Consider the following 24,986-nt stretch of genomic DNA (forward strand, 5'->3'; position numbering starts at 1 on the left):
AAAAATAGCATATAACAATCAAATATTAAAACAGTTAAAAACCCTTATTATAAAACCAAACATACATACAGACACACCATGCATAAAATTGTAAAGGCCTAGGGGGAAAGAGTATCTCAGTTCCCCCATGCCTGGCGGCAGAGGTGGGTTTTCAAAAGCTTACGAAAGGCAAGGAGGGTGGGGGCAATTCTAATCTCTGGGGGGAGTTGGTTCCAGAGGGCCGGGGCCACCACGGAGAAGGCGCTTCCCCTGGGTCCCGCCAATAATAAGAGTGAAGAAGATAATTCTGATGTTAAATTCACCAGTAAGGATTAATTTAGAATTTGAGTACCTCTGGGGCTAGGGGAAGCTGTTTTTGGCCTCCCCAAGCTCCTGGAAAGGCTCTGAAGCCTGGGGAGAATGAAAAACGGGCGTGCCATCATGTGCCAGGAATGGGAGGAGGCGGTCACGGGCGTATGCAGTGGGGGCAGCATGAAATTATGGGTAGGCAAGCACACACGCGCCCCCCCCTTTGTTATACGAACCAAAAAAAGTTCTCCATCACTGGCCTAAGGAAAGCAACTTTGAACATTATTCCGCAACTAAAATTGTTCCTGATTCTGTTCCAAGGATAACTGTAGATTATAAGATAACTGAATCAACATTAAATGAAAAAAACAATTCAAATATTTGGAGTTAATTTCCAATCTTCCTTAATATTTGAAGAACCAACTAGTCAAGCCTCAGAAATGTCAAACAATTTGCAGAGGCATTAATTTTCTTCCTGCAGCAACAAAATGTGTTAATGCAAAAGTATTGAGCCTTTGGTTTATATCAAATAGTTGTGTGTGTTCAAGGATTTAAAAGCCGTAGAAACAACTCAATGTAAATTTCAGAGAGATGTATTTTGTGTACCTTGCTGTAAGTCAGCTACTGCCTCGCGTTTAGAAGGTGACTTTTCCTTTCTGGAAATATATTTGGGGATTTATCATTTATTTATTTGATTTTTTTTTAAATGCCGCCCTTCTCCTTAGGCTCACTTTATGAACAGTTTATGAAATATTAGCAATATTTAACATATTGGTTAAAAATAGTCTTCGTGGCTTAACTCTCCCCTCCCCAAATTCTCATTTCACAAGTTTCTTTCTTCAAAGAAGAAAAAAATAGGCAGACTTAAATTAACCCACCTCAATTCTTTTTTTTTAGTCTGCTTGCCATGGAAGTTAAAGCAACATCTGCTTTATTCTTACCAAATGGCTAGTTCTGTATTCAGTTGTTTATATTAACCAACTGTCGTGAGTAGGAGGTTCGAATTACCAGTACTGAAAAGTATGAGTCCCTTGAAGATTAGTCTTTGCTTGGCAGGGGATGATTATGCTGTAAATTTGAATTTCTTGCCTACCATATGGACAGAGCTTTTCCCCCTGTTTCTTCTCCCAGTCTGGTTACGCTTCCCTTGTTTCACCTCCATTCCCACAATCTCTTTTCTTTCCTGTCTCAGTACAACTATCCATTCTTTTTTATTGCTCCTTTATACTAGAAGGTGCTTGTGCATGTGAGTAGACTATGAGAGTAGGTTGCTCTATACAGATGGAGATCAATTAATCCTATAAAGGGAGTGTATTATTTATAGGCAATTAATTTTAATTGGTAGTTATTAATTCATGTGCGTGGGAGGGAACGTGTATGTTGGTCCAACTTTGCTCTCTTTTTTTGGAGCATGGCTTCTGGAATGTTCACACATACATTTATAAATATCTGTATACAGATACACACTTTTCCCTTGTTTAGGAATCTCTAATATTAGTTGCATTTAGCTTTGGCAATCTAGTTTTGACAAGTTAGGGAAGCTGCACTTTTTTCTGCTTATGATCCCCCCCCCTCCCTACACTCTTCATTTTTTGGAGTAATTGTGAACTTAACATCAGGATGGTCTTCCTTTCTGGTAAATCAATATTCTTTCTGCTGTGAAGATAGAGTATGGAGGCTTCCAGCTGAAAAACATGGTACTTTTAATAGGTATGTTTGTTCTGTTGGGCTCTCTTGCAGACTCCTCCCAAAAATTCACAGGTACAAATTTCAAACACACACACGTTTGAAAATTCAAAACAATGTTCTTTATAATGAAAATTCACTTAAACTAAGCCCTCTTTTGGTATAGCAAAGAGCACTGGTCTCCAAACAAACTGGTAATTTGTACAAGTCCCTTATCAGTTCTGTGATACTTAGCTTGCAGCTGTGAGGCAATTCACAGTCCTTCTTTCACAAAGTGAAACACACTTTGCTCTGGTTTAGTTTCAAAGTGGGGAAAAATCAGCACACAAAAGGTCAAAGTCAGTAAAGCAGTCACGAAACACGATCAGATAATCCTCCACAATGGCCAAAACCACAGACTGCTATTTATAGCAGCCTCACTAATTACCACAGCCCCACCCAACCACAGGTGGCCTCATTTTCTTTGATAATAATCTCTCAGTTGTTGCTGCCTATGCATCGCTCTCCGCATGCGTGGCTGTATCATTAACTCTTGTTCTGAATCCAAGGAGGAGCTAGATAATTGATCTCCTTCTGAGCTGTCTGCCACACTCTCCTCCTCCCTGTCACTTATGTCTTCTTGGTCAGAGGAGCCTTCATCAGCAGATTCCACTGGGGGCAAAACAGGCCTGCAGCATGTGGATGTCTCCCTCACATCCACAGTCCTTGGGGCAGGAGCTGGGCCAGAGCTAACCACAACAATGTTGTTGGAGTAGGGTTTTGCAGAAGCTAGCCCAACCAGATAGCTAGAGCAGGTAGCCAGACTGCCTCAGACCAGGATATCAGGAACTGTATTTATGTATTGTATTTATATGCTGCTTACTCCAAATGGACACAATCGGAATAAATACAACAACAATAAAAACAGCTATTGTTAAAATCTAATGATAAAAGTCAATAATAACAGTAATATAAAAAACATACACACTTGCAAACAAAGCCTAATTCCAGGCCTGCCAGAAAAGCCAGGTCTTAACAGCTTTCCGGAAGACCGGTAGGGTGGAGATAATGTGGATCTCTGGAGGCAGTTGGTTCCAAAGAGTCGGAGCCGCCACAGAGGTCTCTTCCCCGAGGTCCCACCAACCGACATTGTTTGGCGGATGGGACCTGGAGAAGGCCAACTCTGTGGGCCCCTACTGGCCGCAGCGAGGTATGAGGGAAGAGACGGTCCCGAAAATAGTCTGGCCCTCAGCCATTTAGGGCTTTAAAGGTAATAACCAACATCTTGAATTGCGTTGAGAGACCGACTGGCAACCAATGCAGCATGCGTAAAGTTGGGGTAATTTAGGGCTTTAAAGGAAATAAACAACACCTATTGCACATGCTGCTGCATTCTGCACCATCTGAAATCTCTTAACGCTCTTCAAGGGTAGCCCCATATAGAGCGCATTGCAACAAACAAGACAGGAGGTGAGGAGGGCTTGAGTGATTCTGCGGTGCGTCTCCTGGCCAAGGTAGGGTTGCAACTGGTAGACAAGATGAACTTATGCAAAAGCCCCCCTAGCCACAGACGAGAGATGTGGATCGAGGAGGATATCCAAGTTGTGAGCCCTATACAAGGGGAAAATTTCTTCCCCTCCCAGTACCAACGACAGGCAGATGATATCGCCTTTACGAGGGAAGACCCACAGCCACTCAGTCTTGTCAGAGTTGAGTTTTAACCGGTTGACCCCCATCCAGACTCTAACGGCTTCAAGACATCGGCACATCACTTCCACCACTTGACTGAACTGACATGGGGTGGAGATATACAGCTGAGTATCATCAGCATATTGTTGGTAACTCACCCCATATCGTCGGATGATCTTGCCCAGCGGTTTCATGTAGATATTAAATCGAGGTTCGACTACTGTAATGCTCTCTACATGGGGCTACCTTTGAAGAGTGTTTGGAAACTTCAGATCGTGCAGAATGCAGCTGCGAGAGCAATCATGGGCTTTCCCAGATATGCCCATGTTACACCAACACTCCAAAGTCTGCATTGGTTGCCGATCAGTTTCCGGTCACAATTCAAAGTGTTGGTTATGACCTATAAAGCCCTTCATGGCATCGGACCAGAATATCTCCGGGACCGCCTTCTGCCGCACGAATCCCAGCGACCGATTAGGTCCCACAGAGTTGGCCTTATCCGGGTCCCATCGACGAAACAATGTTGTCTGGCGGGGCCCAGGGGAAGAGCCTTCTCTGTGGCGGCCCCGAACCTCTGGAACCAACTCCCTCCGGAGATCAGAACTGCCCCCACCCTCCTTGCCTTTCGCAAACTCCTAAAAACCCATCTCTGCCATCAGGCATGGGGAAATTGATTCCCCCGGGCCGTTTCATTTTATGTATGGTTTGTTTGGGATGCATGACTGTTTTATAATAAGTGTTTTAAACTGTCCTTTTTTAACCATTAGATTTGTACTCTGTATTGTTGTAAGCCGCTCCGAGTCTCCAGAGAGGGGCGGTATACAAATCTAATAAATAAATTAAAAATTAATAATAATAATAATAATAATAATAATAATAATAATAATAATTAAAAAAAATAGGAGAGGAGAGAGGACCAATACCTGAGGTACCCCACATAGGAGGGGCCTAGCGGTTGACCTCTGTCCTCCCACTAACACTGACTGCAATCAGCCAGAGAGGTAGGAGGAGAACCACCATAAACCAGTGCTTCCCACTCCTAATCCCTCTAGCCGTCGCAGAAGGGTACTATGGTCAATGGTATCGAAAGCTGCTGAGAGGTCAAGTAGCCCCAGAAAAGAGGAGTCACCTCTATCCCGGGCCCGCCAGAGATTATCCATCAGTGCAACCAAAGCAATAGTCTTGTAGTCTTGAAGATAATTGAAGACAAGTACAGCAGTGTTTCTTAGGAAAATACAGTGGTACCTCGGTACTCGAACGCTTCCTTTCTCCTACATTTCGGATACCGAACAAAATTTTCGGCAAAAATTTGCTTTGGTATCTGAACAAAAATTCAGATACCGAACAGCTACAGAAAAATTTGTTTATTATCCGAAATGAGGGGACGGGGTGAGAAGGAATGGGAGTCGGAATCCGACACGCCCATTCTGGCCGCCCACTAAACAGCCTCCCAGTCGTGCTCCAAGCTGTAGGGAGTGGGGGGGGGGGGGGGGGCGGCTGCAATACCGGCAGTTTCGGGGGAGCTCCTTTCCTTTAAGCAGTTACACCAACTTTCTCTTTCCCGAGAGTAGCGACGGCAGCAGAGGCTTTCCTTAGAGCAGCAGCAGCGCCGGGAGCATCAGAGGCTTCCCTTTCTCATCTCACGTTCCCGCGCTGCTGCTGCTCTAAGGAAAGCCTCTGCTGCCGTCGCTACTCTCGGGAAAGAGAAAGTTGGTGTAACTGCTTAAAGGGAAGACGAACCACTGAGGAAAGGAGCCCCCCCCCCCCCGAAACTGTCCCCCCCCCCCTAACTACAGCTTGGAGTGCTTAGACCTCATATCTTATCCCATAGGAAATAAAGGAAATAGGGGCTGGAAACCAATTAAACCCATTTCCATTATTTCCTATGGGATAAATTAATTCGGAACTCGACCAAATCGGTTCTCGACCACACTTTTGGAACAGATTATGGTCGAATACCGAGGTACCACTGTATTTACTTCTTTCATAGCAAACCTACACTAACTATTTACACTGTAGCTATCTGTCTCTAGAAGATACTATGCAAAAAACTCACAAATCTCTATTTACTATTCTCAATTACAATACTCAGCTACAAGTCTTCAGCCATGATATTCTTCAGCCACCACAGGCCACAAAAAGGCCACACTAATCCACATTAGCCACAATATCTTCTAGCCACTCTAAACCATACTAATTCACAAGCTACACCTGTGCAAAGGTGCATTATGGTATATACATTTCTCAGCCAATCAAATTATATTGCAATCTGTAGATTCACCATGACTAAGAAATTTTACCTTGTTAAAGTCATTACATTGATTACAGTTCTTTTCTCTGCAATTTGGAATATTACGTCAGGTGTGGCCCTGACCCTGACATATATTTCCTGGCCAATGAAAAGTTGTTGTTGTTGTTGTTGTTATTATTATTATTATTATTATTATTATTATTATTATTATTAATTAGATTTGTATGCCGCATCTCTCCGAAGACTCGGGGCGGCTCACAACAGTAATACAAAAACAATATAACAGTGAGACAAATCTAATATTAAAATAAAATATATCTAAAACCCCAACAATTTAAAACCATACAACACATACATACCAAACATAAAATAGAAAAGCCTGGGGGAGGATGTCTCAGTTCCCCCATGCCTGGCGATAAAGGTGGGTCTTGAGTAATTTGCGAAAGACAAGGAGAGTGGGGGCCGTTCTAATCTCTGGGGGGAGTTGATTCCAAAGGGCCGGGGCCACCACAGAGAAGGCTCTTCCCCTGGGGCCCGCCAAATGACATTGTTTGGTCGACGGGACCCGGAGAAGGCCAACTCTGTGGGACCTTATCGGCCGCTGGGATTCGTGCAGTAGAAGGCGGTTCCGGATGTATTCTGGTCCAATGCCATGTAGGGCTTTGAAGGTCATTACCAACACTTTGAATTGTGACCAGAAACCGATCGGCAGCCTGTTCCTGTTGCCTGTTCCTGTTCTGTATTGCTTTGATTGGGTGTGTACGGTTTTCCTTACCAAAATGTCATCAGGCGTTTGCTCATAGGCAGAAGCAGGAAGAAACACATTGCCTCTTTTTTTAATTTTCTCCTGCAGTGGAACTGGCCAGCCTTCTGGTGCGAAATGTCAACTATGAGATCCCCTCCCTCAAGAAACAGATCAGCAAATGTCAGCAAATGCAACAAGAATACATACGGAAGGAGGAGGAGTGTCAGATGGCGGCGGCTGAGATGAAGGAGCGTTTCTGCGGTTCCTGCAAGCAGTACGGAATTTCGGTATAAAGGGATGCTTCTCTCCAAGCCCAGAATTATAGTCTACCGTGAACATTTTGGCAGAAGATGGGGTTTATCCCCAGTTCAATTAATTTGTTGCCTTGTGATTCTTTTTCTGCAGTAGGGAAAAATGGCTCTTGATGAATTTTTAAATTTGATTGCATCCTATTCTTGTGATATGTCTAGGTGTGTTGAAGGCGGCACAGATTATACTTTAAAAAAAAAAAGTAAATTATATTTAGAATATAGGGTTGATTGGAAACAACGGACTCCCTGCAGACATGTGTCACGATCCCACAGTCACTTTTTGTCAGGTTCCCTTCCCATTAAAGAATTGGAGATAAGGCAAAACGTTCAGAGATCACATTTATTTCTCACGGGGGAATAATGCTTGGAGGGGGTAGGGGTGTTAATGATTGTAGCTTCAGAATTAAGCTCCAAACTCATGAGGCCTTAGAAACATAGAAGACTGACAGCAGGAAAAAACCTCATGGTCCATTTAGTCTGCCCTTATACTATTTTCTGTATGGATGGATACAGTATATGTTTATCCCAGGCATATTTAAATTCAGTTACTGTGGATTTATCTACCACGTCTGCTGGAAGTTTGTTCCAAGGATCTACTACTCTTTCAGTAAAATAATATTTTCTCATGTTGCTTTTGATCTTCCCCCCAACTAACTTTAGATTGTGTCCCCTTGTTCTTGTGTTTATTTTCCTATTAAAAACACTTCCCTCCTGAACCTTATTTAACCCTTTGACATATTTAAATGTTTCGACCATGTCCCCCCCTTTCGTTCTGTCCTCCAGACTATACAGATTGAGTTCATTAAGTCTTTCCTGATACGTTTTATGCTTAAAACCTTCCACCATTCTTGTAGCCCGTCTTTGGACCCGTTCAATTTTGTCAATATCTTTTTGTAGGTGAGGTCTCCAGAACTGAACACAGTATTCCAAATGTGGTCTCACCAGCGCTCTATATAAGGGGATCACAATCTCCCTCTTCCTGCTTGTTATACCTTTAGAAAACCTTCTTTTGAACATTGTCCACTTGTTTTTATATGTCCCATTTCTACCAGGGGGATGATATACGTCAAGAACTCCTAGCTTTAGTGAAAGACTTGCCATCACAACTGGAAGAGATTGGAGCTGGTGCCAAGGGACTTTCGGAAGCTATCGACCTATACCAGGCCTGTGTGCAATTTGTTTGCGATGGGTAGGTACTTACTAGCTGGAATGGTTTAGAATTACTTTGGGAGAAGTATACAGTTTTCCTCACTCTTTAAAATCTGTGAATGAATTGGAAAGGGACAGGAGCTCTATGCCAAAAAGTGGGCCTCCATGTAAAGAGAGAGGGAGAGGGAGTGGGAGAGAGAGAGAGAGAGAGAGAAATCAGAATTAAGAGGACTGTAAAACATCTCTGGTTTGAAGAGGCTTTAGGTAACCCTATAAATGACCTATAAAGCCCTTCATGGCACCGGACCAAATTATCTCAGGGACCGCCTTCTGCTGCACGAATCTCAGCGACCAGTTAGGTCACACAGAATGGGCCTTCTCTGGGTCCCGTCAATTAAACAATGTCGTTTGGCGGGGCCCAGGGGAAGAGCCTTCTCTGTGGTGGCCCTGGCCCTCTGGAACCAACTCCTCCCAGAGATTAGAATTGCCCCCACCCTCTTCACCTTTCGTAAGCTCCTTAAAACCCACCTCTGCTGTCAGGCATGGGGGAACTGAGATATTCTTTCCCCCTAGGCCTTTACAATTGATGCATGGTATGTTTGTTTGCATGTATGTTTGGTTTTACAATAAGGGTTTTTTAGTTGTTTTAGTATTGGATTTACATGCTGTTTTTTATTACTGTTGTTAGCCGCCCCGAGTCTACGGAGAGGGGCAGCATACAAATCCAATAAATAAATAAATAAATAACCCAGTGGTCCCATTCAGATAAGGTCAGGTTGTATGATGTAATATACATGGTTGAATAGAGAGGCTCTTCTTCAGAAGAATAATATATGCATCTTCAAGCTGAGCTAGAAAAGCTCTTATCAGAAACCCTGGGAAATGTTGACATGGTCAGTGATTTTACTAATTAGTCGGATAAACATGGATTAGTTAGATATTTTTCCCCTTTGAAAATTATGTGAGCTGCTTCATTTATCTGAGCCCTGTAATTAGTCCCTGTGATCCTGGAATGAAATTTGCAAGCACCCCACAACCCACACATAAAGTTCTTTTTACAGCTACTTCAATTTGTAAAGTCCCACAGAGTTTGCCTTCTCCGGGTCCCGTCGACAAAACAATGTCGTCTGGCGGGACCCAGGGGAAGAGCCTTCTCTGTGGTGGCCCCGACCCTCTGGAATCAACTCCCCCCAGAGATTAGGATTGCCCCCATCCTCCTTGCCTTTTGCAAACTCCTTAAAACCCACCTCTGCCGTCAGGCATGGGGAAATTGATTCCCCTGGTCCGGTTCCGTTTTATGCATGGTTTTATCTGAGATGTATGATTTTTAAAAAATATATTAAGGGTTTTAAATTGTTTTTAACTATTGGATTTGTACTGTTTTGCTGTTGTGAGCTGCCCCGAGTCTTCGGAGAGGGGGCGGCATACAAATCTAATAAATAAATAAATAGATGTATTTCCAAGAGAATGAAGATCACCTTTGCTTTTACAAACTTTAGTAAAGTGCAAAGTGCGGCACCCTTTTGTGTGTTTTAGTTCTACAGAACAAGTAGTCCCATTGCTGAGACATGTGCAGGCTAAAGGCAACACCACTATATTTGAGTGGAGGCGAGGAGTCAAACCAATATTGGTGGAACGGCCAAAGACAGCGGATGGGAAGGAAATGGTTGAAGTGGAGACGGTGAGTATGAAGGAGACCAAAGGGACCGGATAATATATACTGAATCTATCTGAAAAACACCTTTTTTCTCTCTTCACAAAATATTATGTTTTTTTGTTTTTTTTTAAATTATTGTTGTTGTTGTTGTTATTATTATTATTATTATTATTATTATTATTATTATTAATTAGATTTGTATGCCTCCCATCTCCGCAGACTCAGAGCGGCTCACGGCAATGATAAAAACAAAATCTAATATTAAAGTGTAAAATAACAATTTTACATTAAAAAGCCTAAAAACCCCAATATATAAAAAAACATACAAACAAACATATCATACATACAGCTACAAAGGCAGGGGTGGGATGTCTCAGTTCCCCCATGCCTGACGGCAAAGGTGGGTTATAAGAAGTTTACAAAAGGCAAGGAGGGTGGGGATAGTCCTGATCCCTGGGGGGAGCTGGTTCCAGAGGGTCGGGGCCGCCACAGAGAAGGCTCTTCCCCACGGTCCCGCCAGACGACATTGTTTAGTCGACGGGACCCGGAGAAGGCCCACTCTGTGGGACCTAACTGGTCGCTGGGATTCGTGCGGCAGAAGGCGGTCCCGGAGATATTTTGGTCCGATGCCATGAAGGGCTTTATAGGTCATAACCAACACTTTGAATTGTGACCGGAATCGGATCGGCAACCAATGCAGACTGCGGAGTGTTGGTGTAACATGGACATACCTGGGGAAGCCCATGATTGCTCTCGCAGCTGCATTCTGCAGGATCTGAAGTTTCCAAACACTCTTCAAAGGTAGCCCCATGTAGAGAGCATTACTGTAGTCGAACCTCGAGGTGATGAGGGCATGAGTGACTGTGAGCAGTGACTCCCGGTCCAGATAGGGCCGCAACAGGTGCACCAGATGAACATGGGCAAACGCCCCCCTTGTCACAGCTGAAAGATGGTTTTCTAATGTTAGCTGTGGATCGAGGAGGACGCCCAAGTTGCGGACCCTCTCTGAGGGGGTCAATAATTCCCCCCCAGGGAGATGGACGGACAGATGGAATTGTCCTTGGGAGGCAAAACCCACAGCCACTTCGTCTTATCAGGGTTGAGTTTGTGTCTGTTGACACCCATCCAGACCCCAACAGCCTCCAGACACCGGCACATCACTTCCACTGCTTCGTTGACTGGACATGGGGTGGAGATGTACAACTGGGTATCATCGGCGTACCTCACCCCATGACCTTGCATGATCTCACCCAATATAAAAGCTTTACCTCAAATTCTTTGTGAATATGAGAATGGAACCATACAATTGTTTTCTGTCCATTTTGAGGGTCTGCTTTAGATTCAGAATTTTCTTCTTTTTCACTAAATACAATGTATGATTTGTTAGGGTAGGTCTAAAAATACAAAAATGTGTTTTGGTCTATTGACAAAATAAATCTATTAGGGCTCAGAAGTTTGGCCAGAGAATTCTGAGAAGTGATTGCAGTCTGGTCAAACTTAAACCAAAAACATTTTTGTTTTTCTGGGCATTAGTGATAATACATCCTTAAAATGGAGGTCTTCGTACTTGGCAACTTTAAGACTTGTGGACTTCAACTCCCAGAATTCACTGCTGTTGTTTGATGTTGAATGGCCAATGGCCATCCAAGTCTTCCTGTATCTCTTTAGCTGCCATTTCTATTGGCCTGCCCTTTTACTGGTGTCCCAGTCCTACACATTTCAACTCTGTGCTTAGATGAAGTATGAATGGAAACTTTTGCACATTTTTATTGATTTATATACATCTGCTAATGGGAAAAAGAAGAAGGGTGCAGAACTTCAGCCTAGCTATGATTACATATGATATGGCTAGCCATACAGTTTCAGGCACTATTAAATATTAAAATATGTTTTGCACATATTAAAATATGTTTTGCACAAAAAAGGTATTTATACTAACTGTTACATAATTTAAAATGTCCTAAAACTGATGTAGCATTAAAGATATTAAAATATATTAAAATATGCAAACAATATAAATCAGTAGTTATGACTAACAGAGGATTACCATCATGAGGTATCAGATGCGGAAATGAATAAAAATATGTGCCAGAATTGTAATAAAAATGTTAGAGCATTTCATCTCTAAGGGAATGGTATTTCACAAAGAAGAATACTTACTGTAACAGAAACGCAGCATCTGTAGAAATAATTATCCTAAAATAGTCCCATGTTGTCCTCATATATCTGAAATTTGTCTCATTTTATTGGCCAGATGGGTGCCCAGATAATCAACATTCTAAGTGGCCAGCACAGAAAGTTCCAAGCTTTCAAATGTTAAGGGATATATTTTCTATTTTCACGTTCTGTAAACAAGAATAAAAAGCGTGAAAATCATGACCATGTAAACTGCGTTTAGGAGTTCAAAATAAAAAGACACAAGGGTTTAAAGCATAGGAGTTGATCTGAAAGGGAAAAAACACCTTAAAATCATGAGATTTCTCCCAAATTATTTAGTGATAGATCCCGTGCTTGTTTTCCATTGCAGATTGACTGGGGTGACCGTGGAACAGAAGAAACAGCTTCTATCTCTGAGGCAATAGATTATGGTATTTCAGTTGAAGAAGGAAATGAGGAGATAGACTGGGGAATTTCTTTGGAGCCAGAAGCTCAAGTGCGTATCTTCCATATCTACCTACTAGTATATTTAAGTCTGTATTCGTGCAAGTTTCATAAGTGCTGTTGAAAACATGTTCACTGCACTTTATATGTGGATTATGTTGGTACATAGCCACACAATTTAAAAAGAGAATGTACAGTGTTCCCTTGATTTTCACGGGTTCGAACTTCGCGGATAGCCTATACCACGGTTTTTCAAAAAATATTAATTAAAAAATACTTCGCTGTTTTTTTCCTATACCACGGTTTTTCCCACTCGATGACGTCATATGTCTTCGCCAAACTAATATTTTTTGCAAATAAATAACAAAAAAAATAATCATTGTTAATAAATAATTATGTTTATAAATATCAAGATCACTAAGTGTCTTATTCAATGGTGATTACCAGTAATAATGTTGAGTGAATTGTTGTTAAGGGAATGGGAAATGGTAATTTAGGGGTTTAAAGTGTTAAGGGAAGGCTTGTGATACTGTTCATAGCCAAAAATGGTGTATTTACTTCCGCATCTCTACTTCGCGGAAATTCGACTTTCGAGGGCGGTCTCGGAACGCATCCCCCGCGGAAATCGAGGGAACACTGTACTCAAATACAGCACTAGGCTTTCTCTCCTTCCGATCTTCTAGTGAGCTTTGTTTTATTCTTGGTTTCTTACCTTGCCATATAAATTTTTTAGTAGTCTTAGTTAATTCTTTAAAAAAATTCCCGCCTAGATTTATTGGAATTACCTGAAATAAAAATAATACTTTAGGAAGAATATTCATTTTAATTGTAGAGATTCTTCCTACTAGAGATAACTGTAAATTATTCCATATTTCCAAATCTTTTTAAATTTGACCTAATAGCTTTATATAATTATCATTTTTCAAAGACATAACTTTTGCAGAAATCCAAATGCCTAGATATTTTACTTTTTTAAAATTTTCATATTTGTTAATTTTTCTAGTTGTTTTTTTCTGTAAATCCGTCATGTTTTTTACAAGCATTTGTGTCTTTTCCTTGTTAATTTTCAAACCAGCTACTTTTCCATATTCTTCTATTAATTCTACTAATTTTAATATTGATGTCAATGGATCTTCTATTAATAATATATTAATGGGTAAAATAAGAAAGACAAGCCAGAATTAAGCTAGAGTGCAATACACCTAAGCCAGGGGTGAGAAACTCGATTTCATTGAGGACCACATCAGGGTTGTGTTTGACCTTGGTGGGCCTGGGAGGGCGTGGCCAGCTAGACGTCACTCGTGTCGGGGGCACCGGTGGTGGCCTGAGTGCTTTGCCAGTGAAAATGGGCTTGTGAGCTCCATTTTCAGCTACGACGGCCTCCTGCAACCCTCTGCCAGTGAAAACAGTTCAGGAAGGCTGTGGGCAGCCCTCCCAAGCTCCATTTTCACTGGCAGAAGCACCACAGGCCAGTCTTTTGCTGTTATTAAAGGCGGCCCTGCACACCAGATCTAAACACCCCGTGGGCCGGATCTGGCCCCCAGGCCTTGAGTTTGACACCTCTGACCTAAGCCATACTTAAAACTGGATCAAGATTGGTAAAGGAAAATGGATTTAAATTGCATTCATGGAAGACTTCCTCTTTTTGATGAACCGAATTCACACTTTTTGTTTATAGTTAAAGTTAAATTTCTGACAGATACCTTCCTTCTACATATGAACCAGCCCATATTTCATGCAAGCATTATGTGCATCCATATAGTAATGGGCCAGGAATGCAAACGTAACATTTGGGATCGTGAATCTGTTAGCTTTGGGTATTGTTGCCACGTGTCATCACCATCACTTGCTCGTGCCAACTTTGCAGAAACAAATCCACTGAAACAGCCTATGCCTTCCTTCCCATAGGAGAGCAGCTCTTCAGGCATTGACTGGGGAGAGAGGAAGGGTGATACGGCTCAAATGTTAAGTGAGGGTAAGTGCCTGTCTTGCTAGGAGGAGGGCAATATGCGTTCGTATGAACTAGGGTGAAGCTCGTTGGGGAATAAAGTCTTCCCCGTCCAAAACTGGCCTCAACGAGGAAACTATTTGAACACCAGGGCCATTTGAAGGTGAGAACTGACAGACATAGGAGATATTGAGACCCATTTCCTTGAACAGTTTATCCTTTCTTAGGGCACTTCAGCTCTCACAGAAAAGCTGTTCCTGCAAATTTATCATGAAGTTTTATCCCAGCTGTAATTAAAAGAGGGCCTGATGTGAAAGAGAGATGTAAATGTTAGACACAAGAGGGCGGTATTGTCTATGTGATTCTTGTTGCTGTTGTGGGATCCTTATCCAACGATATTTATTTATTTATTTATTTATTTATTTATTTGTCAAAACATGTACAAGATAATTATTTATTTATTTAATAAATAAATAAATAATAGGTATTTATTTATTTATTTATTTGATTTGTATGCAGTATAAACGTAAACAAAAGCAAAGTAGGTATAGGTAAATTTGGACAATAGGACAGTAGGACAGGGACGGTAGACCTGATGGGTGCCCTTATGCATGCCCCTTACAGACCTCTTAGGAATGGGGTGAGGTCGACTGTAGAAAGTCTAAAGTTAAAGTTTTTGGGGTTTGGGGAAGAAACCACAGAGTCAGGCAGTGTGTTCCATGCATTTACCACTCTTGCTGAAGTCCTATATTCTGCAGTTGAGTTTTGAGTAATTTACATTGAATTTGAATCTATTTTGTGCATGTGTGTTGTTGCAGTTGAAGTTGAAGTAATCATTAACCGGTAGGACATTATGGTAGATGTTTTTATGAACTACATTTAGATCAGATTGAAGGCGACATAGCTCTAAGTTTTCTAAGCCCAAAATTTCAAGTCGGAGTGGAATAAAGTATTCTGTTGCAAGCAGAGAAGTGAAGGACTCTTCTTGTGAAATTTTTCTGGACTCTCTCAATTGTATTAATGTTTGATATGCAGTGCGGGTTTCAGACAGGCGAGCTATATTTGAGAATTAATCTGGCAAATGTTTTGTATGCTCTGGTTAGCAGTTTAATATTGTCAGCGAAGAACCTACGTATTAGATAAACAACTCTTAGTGCCTTTTGGGCAATGTTGTTACAATGGCCTCTGGCACTTCGGTCATTAAATATGAGTATTCCAAGGTCCTTAACAGAGCGAGGGTCATCTGCAAGGTTATATCCTCCAAGTTTGTATTTTCTGTTCTGATTCTTTTTGCCAATGTGTAAGACAGAGCATTTATTGGTTGAGATTGGAAGTTGCCAGTTATCAGACCATTGTGATACTTGGTCTAGGTCTTTTTGAAGGGTAGAGTATTGTCAGTGGTGTTGAATAGTTTAACATTGTCAGGAAAGAGAACATAGTTACTTATAATATGATCACTAAGATCATTTATGTAAAGAATGAATAGTGTTGGTCCTAGAATGCTGCCTTGAGGGACACCACTTTTGACAGGTGTAGGATTTGATTAGGGCACTCCCTATTTTAACCATTTATAGTCTGTTTGACAAGAACGCAATTATCCAGTAATGAAAAGGACCAGAGATGCCATAAGATTTTAGTTTTCGAAGTAGTTTGTCATGTACTACTGAATCAAAGGCTTTACAAAAATCTATATAAATTGCATCTATTGATTTATCTTGGTCGAGTTGTGAAGTTCTTATGTTTTTGCAGTGTAGGAGTTGCAGATTAGTGGATAATTTTTTTCTGAAACCAAATAGTTTGTTTGAGAGTAGGTTGTTAGTTTCTAGGTGATTTACGATTGATTCCAATTATTTGCATGCCACCCATTCTCAAGGGACTCAGGGTGGCTTATAATAATAATAATAATAATAATAATAATAATAATAATAAGTATTAGTATTATTATTAGTATTATTAGTATTATTAGTATTACTATTACTATTATTATTATCTTTACTATTTGGGTGTGGGGTTTGCTTGTTTGTTTAAATTTGCATGCCACCCATTCTCGAGGGACTCAGGGTGGCTTATAGCAATAAGAATAGTTTTTTAAAAACCATGTGCAATTAATAAACAACAATAACAATAATATAAAACAGACTCATTCAGACTCATTCATGCAGTCACACAATATCTTACAACCCAATTCATATCTTATTGAGGCCGGAATCAGGAGGAATGTCAGTTTCTCATGGCCCTCAGGCCTGCCAGCAGAACCAGGTTTTCAAGACTTTTTGGAAAGCCAGTCGGGTGGGGGCAGTACGAACCTTGGGGGGTAGTTGGTTCCAGAGAGATGGATGAATGGATCTCGAGTCTTTGAGTTTGTTGTTTACAAAATTGTAGAAGGTACATGTGCAATGTGGAATTTGTGCACAGGAGGTTTTCTTCTTGATTGATGTGATAATTGATACATTTAGTCTTTAATTAGTGGCATAGATTTTTGTAGCAGCTTTTAAAGTTAGCAATGTAGCCAGTTTTGTTTTTCCACCAAAGGGATCTTTTTTTGGATTAGAGCTTTCTTATTTTTATGGGTAATTAGTTATTCTTGGTTTTGGTGATAATTAGTGGTGCATATAATTTAATGACTCTCTGCATTTTGAGTAAAAAGATATTGTAGTAGTCTTCAACAGTACAGTATTACAATAAGAGAAAAATGTTTGCCAATCAAGAGATGAGAGGTCAGCATCTGTGATATCATAGTTGGCTTTTTAAAAATTGTAATTGGTTATGCTTTTATTGTGGTCATTTGTGCAAGGACGTGTATTGCATGTGAGATAAAATAACAGGAATCCAGAAGAATAATAAAAGAAAAAGCTTTTTATTTTTAAGGACGTGTGCATGACCGACCTGGGGATAGAATAAATATCCGTATCACAGAGGTAATTTCCAAATACCATATGCCATATATTTATACTTCTTTCTCTGTCCTTTGTAGACCTTCCCTCTCTAAGACACTCCTCCATTGCAAAACAGTCTTATATAACATTATTGGCAAATTTTTACATCTTTTGGCTCTTATTCAGCTGGATTTTGGTAGTTTCCAACATCTGAGATGATCATTCACTTATATTTCCACTTATGTTCCAAGTTTATATCTTTATCAGGTCAGCTTGTCCTGTGTCTTCCACATATTGGCCAGACATATTCTGTTTATTAAGGTTAACTGCAGATTAGCATGCCAAAGAACATTTTAGTATGTATTCATGCCTTTGTAACAACTTTTGTTTCAATCCCTGACCAGAACATAGAGTCATATGAGGGAATAGGGGGCTTTTATTCTTCTCTTACATTGAGACAAAAGTCAATCATGCTTTGGTCACTGCAGGAAAAGGGCTCTATTGTTTGTAGTCCATAAATTGAGTGTAAATGTTGCAAAAGGTGAAAAACGAGATAATTGCTGAGTCTAGCATTGCTTATTACTAGTTGTTTGAGCCCTAGATTAGTAATAGCTTTGTAGAAGGTTGAGTTGTGGGTTCTGTTGTACATTCATTTAGAGTCCAATTAATATGAGGTAGATTGAGGTCGCCAAGAAAAATTAGAGGATGTGGGTTGGAGGCTGGCCATGTTAGTAGTGAAGTTAACTTGTTCACATGTGGGGTGTTGTAACTGGGCTCTTTAGCAAAGTAGGAAGCAAAGTGTGGTATTTAAGGTCAGTTCGCAGATGATGATTTCTGGAAGACTGAGTTCATGTTTAACTTGCATATTTTTAAGGTTTAGTGATTTTTTTGTAGAAGATGGCAAATCCACCCCCTCTATGGGTTTCACGATTGGACCGGTAAAAGTGATAGTCTCTTACTGTAACAGTGGTTCATACTTATCTCTTTTTGAATTTCTTCTATTTGTTTTCAAGTTGTGTTGGTTGTTCCTTGCTTTATCCATTGGTGGTACATAGATGTAACTCTCAACGCTAAAATTCATATTTGAAATTGCTGGTGATAACTCGTCAAAATGGATTTTCTCTTGCCAGCATATGAACTGGAAACATCTAATTGAGTTGTTTGGAGGAAGCTTCTTTCAGTGCTGGATTTATTGCTTCAAGCCATCATTCATAATATATAAGGCTGTGAAATAATTCCACTTGTCTTTGACTATGATTAGCAATGATAGATTCAAACACATCTGGAGGTCACCAGGTGGAGATAGCCGATTGGCTAAGAACAGAGTAGGTAGTCATACGTAGATTAATTAATCTGCTAATTTGCTATTAATCTGCTAATTTGCTTCTTAAGTCAGCAGCCTGAGAAATAAATCTGAATTCAAATGAATTCAAAAGGTCATCTTAAACCAAGATCAAATAGGGGTCAGAGTTCCTTATACTAGCTGATTTGCAATCACAGAAGACTTGCCAAAAATGCAAACCTTTATATTGAGATACAGTGGTACCTCGACATACGAGTTTAATTCGTTCCAGACCCGAGCTCATAAGTAGATCAACTCGTATCTCGAATGAATTTTCCCCATATGAGTTAATGTAAATAATTCTAATTGGTTCCAGCCCTCAAAAAAGTCCCAAAGTTAGCCTAAATTATGAAAAAAGACGTTTTTAATTAATAAATGTATATGCAACACGTATAAATAAACAATAAAGTAAATAATGAAAAGAGAAATGTACAAAATACAATAAGAAAATGTATAAAACACGGTACAATAACCTTACCTTGGCAACAGACGAGTGCGGCTGTGTACTGTAGGCTACGTAAACAACACTTTCTTAAACTATCATAAATGTAAACAAAACAACAATTCCATAGTTAAATGGTATAAAACTTTGTTTTGTGCGCTAACACGTGCGAATGGCCGAGATAACCGGAAGCAAGGGGCTTCTGGGTCAGAGAGGCGATGCGCCAACTAGCGGTAGCATCCTGAAGCTCGGCTCGTATCACAAATTTGAGCTCGGGTGTCGAACAGAAATTTCGCTCGCATCGCGGCTCGTAACTTGGAATACTCGCATGTGGAGCAGCTCGTATTTAGAGGTACCACTGTATTGGTTTTGTCCCATCCCCATCCCCACCAATGTGGAAGGTAGTCCTGAGCCTACTACTTGAAATGGAGTTGATTTGGTATTGATGTTCCAATCTGAGAATGGAGCACTTTTTCTGGGTTAGAATGGACCATTGACATAAGCAATGTGGGAGGAAAGCCCTGTAGGTTGGAAATGACCACAGATAACCTATTGGTATCACTTAGGGGCCCGGAAACTAAAGCATATAAAGAATGATGGTAGGAATTGGCTATGTCTCATTTAATAAAAGAAGGACTGGGGGTGGCATGATAGCAGTCTTCCAGTATCTAAGGGACTGCCAGAAAGAAGAGGGGGTCAGCCTATTCTTAAAAGTACCTGAGGGCTGGACAAGAAGCAATAGATGGAAACTAATCAAGGAGAGAAGCAAACTAGAACTTTAAAAAAAAATCCTGACATTTGGAACAATTAATAACTGGAATGACTTGCCTCCAGAAGTTGTGGATGCTCAAAATTGGAAGCTTTAAAAAAGAGAATAGACAGCCACATGTCTGAAGTTGTATAAGGTTTGCTATTTGAGCACTGGGGGATTGGACTAGAACACCCTGAAGGTCCCTATCGACTCTGTTATTTTATTATTCACCTCTGATATCCATTATCCGCACGAATCCCAGCGACCGGTTAGGTCCCACAGAGTTGGCCTTCTCCGGGTCCCGTCGACTAAACAATGTCGTTTGGGGGGACCCAGGGGAAGAGCCTTCTCTGTGGCGGCCCCGACTCTCTGGAACCAGCTCCCCCCCCGGAGATTAGAACTGCCCCCACCCCATACAGAGGCCTATACAGTTTATGCATGGTATTTTTGTGTGTATGTTTGCTTTTAATAATGGGGTTTTTAGTGTTTTTAAATTATTAGATTTGTCGTACATTGTTTTATTGTTGCTGTGAGCCGCCCCGAGTCTACGGAGAGGGGCGGCATACAAATCTAATAAATAAATAAATACAGTTATACAAGTTTCTATCTCAATTTATTTATTTTATTCGATTTTTTAAAAAATCATACTTTTATTACTTTATAATTAACGCAAGCGTGCATAATATTCCTTCCCTATAATTGCAATCCTGTAAAATCAATTGGACTGGTTCAAAGTTATCCAGCCAGCTTTCATGCAATGTTTTCAGAGAAAATCTAACATCTATACAAAATCCCTCCTAGTCACTATGTAGAAATAGGATTTCCTTCTGTGCATTCTTTTTATGATAATCAAAAATTGTGTTCTTATGCAGTACATAGTATTAAATTTTGGAATTGTTAGTTCCCACACCAAGGAGGCTCGAATCCGCAATCCTTATTTATTTATTTATTTATTTATTTATTTGTTTATTTGTTTATTCGTTTATTCGTTTATTCGTTTATTCGTTTATTAGATTTGTATGCCACCCCTCTCCGAGGACTCGGGGCGGCTTATGATACAGAATTAAGCAAATGTTATGAATTGTTACATTTAGTTTTTCTCATGTGAATGGGAAAAACTTCGTAGCCCACTTGGTTTCGGATATTCACTAGAGCTGTGATGGCGAACCTATGGCAGATGTGCCAGAGGTGGCATGCGGAGCCTCTTCTGCTGGCACATGCACCCTCTGTTCCAGATCAGATCTTCGTGATGTTTCTTTCATGAACATCTGCTTCCCTGCAAATGGCGAAACAGAAACTCATGAAAGAAAAAGATCTTACTTTTTACCGCATTGCGTGTGTAAGTTTGAATACTTGGTGTCTAAAAAGTTCACCATCATTGCACTGGAGGCTTTAAACAGATGTATAAAATTTCCATGAGAATTAGACTTTGGGCAGTAAGCTTAGAGAGGATAATTCTGCACTCATATTAGTTCCCATCTTTGTACAACACCTGCTGTCTGCAGCTTCCATTGGTGATTGTGAGGAGCATGGAGCTAGGTTGAATACTGAAATTTATTTATTTATTTATTTATTTATTTATTTATTTATTTATTTATTTATTTATTAGATTTGTATGCCGCCCGTCTCCAAAGACTCGGGGCGGCTAACAACAATATAAAAAGACAATATAAACAAATCTAATATTAAAAACAATCTAAAAAACCCCAATTTAAAGAACCACTCATACATACAAGCATACCATGTATAAATTCTATAAGACTAGGGGGAAGGGAAATTTCAATTCCCCCATGCCTGACGACAGAGGTGGGTTTTAAGGAGCTTGCGAAAGGCAAGGAGGGTGGGGGCAACTCTGATATCTGGGGGGAGCTGATTCCAGAAGGTCGGGGTCGCCACAGGAAAGGCTCTTCCCCTGGGTCCCACCAGATGGCATTGTTTAGTCGACGGGACCCGGAGAAGGCCAACTCTGTGGGACCTAACTGGTCGCTGGGATTTGTGCGGCAGAAGGCGGTCCCGGAGATATTCTGGTCCGATGCCATGAAGGGCTTTATAGGTCATAATCAACACTTTGAATTGTGACCGGAAACTGATCTGCAACCAATGCAGACTGCGGAGTGTGGGTGTAACATGGGCATACCTTGGGAAATTGCTCAGGACCTTTTAGAAGGAATTTGTTCTTAATTTGTTTGATTGCGGGAGATGGGCAGAGAATGAAACTAAGCCTTTGTCTCATGGGTTTTGGAAAATAAACAAACAAACACACACACACACATATGCACACATATGCACACATGCAAACACACACAGACGTAAACACATGTAATGAATTATATTTTTCTCTATTACCTATATCCCCTGTTATTCCTATCTAGACTTTGAAGGAGTTGCACGAGGTTCCGATGCTCTCACCCTTCTGGAAATTCCAGAGACTCGTAATCAGTTCATTGATGAACTCATGGAGGTAATGATTGATACTTTTATTTTATTCCGTTTGCCTCCAGTCTTTAATGTTGTAAAGCCATTCTGGAACTACCTTTGCCGTCTGTGTCTCACTTTCCTAGTTTCTTAGATTTCCTTGCCTTTCAACATAAGTGATGTCCAAGATGCCATTTGAACATTCTATAGACATTTATAATTGCAGTGGTACCTCTACCTAAGAATTCCTTTACTTAGAACTTTTCTAGATAAGAACCGGGTGTTCAAGATTTTTTTTGCCTCTTCTTAAGAATCATTTTCTACTTAAGAACCCAAGCCCGGAAAAATTTCCCAGGAAATTTGAGATCGGCACGAAGGCCTGGCCAGTTTTCTGCCATTCCCCCTTTAATCCCAGACATCTCGGGCTTTTCTGGGTGGTTAGAGGAGCCTTTCGGTGGCGCTTAAGGAGGCTTTGGCAGTCCTGAGCGAGTGAAGCATTTTCCTTTTTCTGGGCGCTTGGAGAGGGAATAAACCTCTGCCAGCACCCAGAGAAAAGAAACGCTCCCTTCGTTCTGGGCAGCCCAGAGTGAATGGAGCATTTTTCTTTCTCTGGGTGCTTGGAGAGGGAATAAACCACTTCGCTATGGTGACTCCCTTGCCCTGCCTCCCATTCATCCAGCGTGAGGTTGCCTCCCAGAGCGTCTGGACGCGGAAAGGCAAAAGGGGGCGCTTCACCCTGCCGGATCAACTTGGCTTCAGCCAAACCAAGGAATTACCACAGTAAAGGAAAGGTGCCGGCTACAAAGCAAGCGAGCAAGAGGAGAAGGGAACCCTTCAACATGGGAAGGAAGAGGAAGCAGATAGCAGCAGCCTTTCAGTCAAAGGAGCGGGAGGTTCCTCCTCTCGCCCACCTGGGTTTCTCTCTCTGGTGCAATGTAAAGGAGGTAGCCTCGCCACCTCAGAGTCCCTATTTTTTAAAAAGCCTTAAAGTTTTGGATTTTTTTGATTCCCCTCACCTCACCTTTTTCCTTTGGCAGCAACTGCCCTTCTCCTCCTCCAACCCAAATTCCGAGCTTTTATTTCTTTCCTAATGGGTTTGCATGCATTATTTGCTTTTACATTGATTCCTATGGGAAAAATTTCTTCTTACAAACTTTTCTACTTAAGAACCTGGTCACGGAACGAATTAAGTTCTTAAGTAGAGGTACCACTGTATTGATTTACCTCCTTGCAAACAGCCAGTTTCTCCCTGAAGCAATTTGCCTCCCTGCAGCTTTAGTTTCACTTTCATTTTAGCACTGGTAGCAACTTCAATCAATCAGTTGAGTGTCAGGAGGCAGATAATCAGTGGCTTTTGCTAATCAGGTTCTGTTACTATTTGTTGCAAGGAGGTGAATTACTGGCAGGCAGAGACCAAAGAGTAAGAGTGACTGGGTGGGGCTACATTTGGTGTATAAGACACACTCCAGTTTTCACCCTCTTTTGTAAAAAGGTGCATCTTATACTCCAAAAAATATGGTAGATTATGAAAAGTTAAAATGTTAGATGATTGTTTTCTTGCAGGATTTCACCTTTTGGAATATTTTGATACATTGTGTGATGTTGCATGAGGATATCTGAAAATGTTGGTAATCTTTGGGTAAAGCAAGGAGCATAAAGGTCCCTTTTTGTTCATTGTACTGAAGAAAATTCAGGAATCTTGCTTCCCAATTCCTTCTATATCAACCTCTGAAAACCCCTTTTGTTTTTTCTTATTTTAATGTTCTCATAGCTTAATTCTTGCAGAAATGAAAACTTGTGTTTTATCTAATGCAGAAGAACATTTTTTTGGGGGGGGGGGGGGAGAATCAACAGTGATTTATACAAAAACAGATAAGGTATGTTTTTACTTGCCAGTCATGTGAATGAGAATTTAGGAATCGGTGCATAAAATCCTGACTTTAAAGTCAAAATGATTTGAACATGCAGTCAGGTTGAATTTCCAGTTTGGTTATGGTAGGTGTATTGACGAAATTAAAGGTTAATAGTTTAATAAAAGGTTAACTTTTTCCTTTTCCATCAGTCTTTGTGAGGTTGCATGCACTGGTTCAATTCTTCGAAACAAAGCAGTGCCCACTCCCAAGATCATAGAGCAGAATTTGAGAATGGCAACATCAGATGCAGACATTCAAACATCTGGCAAAAACATTTTTTCCCCTCTCCACTATGGAAGAAAAATTGCATACAGCAGAGAAAGCGAATGTAAGAGCCGGCAGGGCACAGTGGTTAGAGTGCAGCATTGCAGGTTACTTCAGCTAACTGCTAGCTGTAGTTCAGCAGTTCAAATCTCACCACCGGCTCAAGGTTGACTCAGCCTTCCATCCTTCCAAGGTGGGTAAAATGAGGACCCAGATTGCTGGGAGCAATATGTTGATTCTGTAAACCGCTTAGAGGGGGCAGTAAAAGCACTATGAAGCGGTATATGGTCTAAATGCTATTGCTATTGCTTCCACCTCTATCCACCTCGCTCACACAGTAAGCTTTATTTCTAAGAGTTGAATCAGATGTAAAAAATCTCCTTTTAATAGCAGTGTCTTTTTAAAAAATTTCTTACTTCTCTTTTGCTTTCCCAGCTGGAGATCTTCCTTTCCCAACGCATTGCTGAGATGAGTGAAGAGGCAGATATTCTATCCGTAAGTCAGTTCCAGCGCGCACCACCTATCTTGCAAGACCAAACCAAGGAGAGGTTGGAAGCCATGATGGCAGTCCTCCAGAATCTGATAGGACAGCTAACGAACTTGAGAATGCAACATCTTTTTATGATTCTTGCTTCTCCAAGGTGGGTAAACTAATGTTTTCACTCCAGTCCTGCTACTA

The 24,986-nt window shown here is 40.8% G+C and overlaps 1 protein-coding gene across 2 annotated transcripts in view; it reads left to right on the forward strand.

Annotated features, from left to right (window-relative positions):
* CDK5RAP3 (CDK5 regulatory subunit associated protein 3) overlaps positions 1–24,986 on the forward strand; it is a 47,459-nt gene that overhangs the window by 15,637 nt on the left and 6,836 nt on the right. For both annotated transcript variants that reach the window (XM_070727414.1, XM_070727413.1), the window contains exons 6-12: positions 6,747–6,925; positions 8,002–8,138; positions 9,635–9,779; positions 12,283–12,408; positions 14,265–14,331; positions 22,088–22,176; positions 24,743–24,948. In XM_070727414.1, the coding sequence (XP_070583515.1) occupies positions 6,747–6,925; positions 8,002–8,138; positions 9,635–9,779; positions 12,283–12,408; positions 14,265–14,331; positions 22,088–22,176; positions 24,743–24,948 (949 nt within the window). The remainder of the gene's footprint in view (positions 1–6,746; positions 6,926–8,001; positions 8,139–9,634; positions 9,780–12,282; positions 12,409–14,264; positions 14,332–22,087; positions 22,177–24,742; positions 24,949–24,986) is intronic.

Source organism: Erythrolamprus reginae, chromosome Z (assembly GCF_031021105.1).
Source record: "Erythrolamprus reginae isolate rEryReg1 chromosome Z, rEryReg1.hap1, whole genome shotgun sequence".
Taxonomy (NCBI): domain Eukaryota; kingdom Metazoa; phylum Chordata; class Lepidosauria; order Squamata; family Dipsadidae; genus Erythrolamprus; species Erythrolamprus reginae.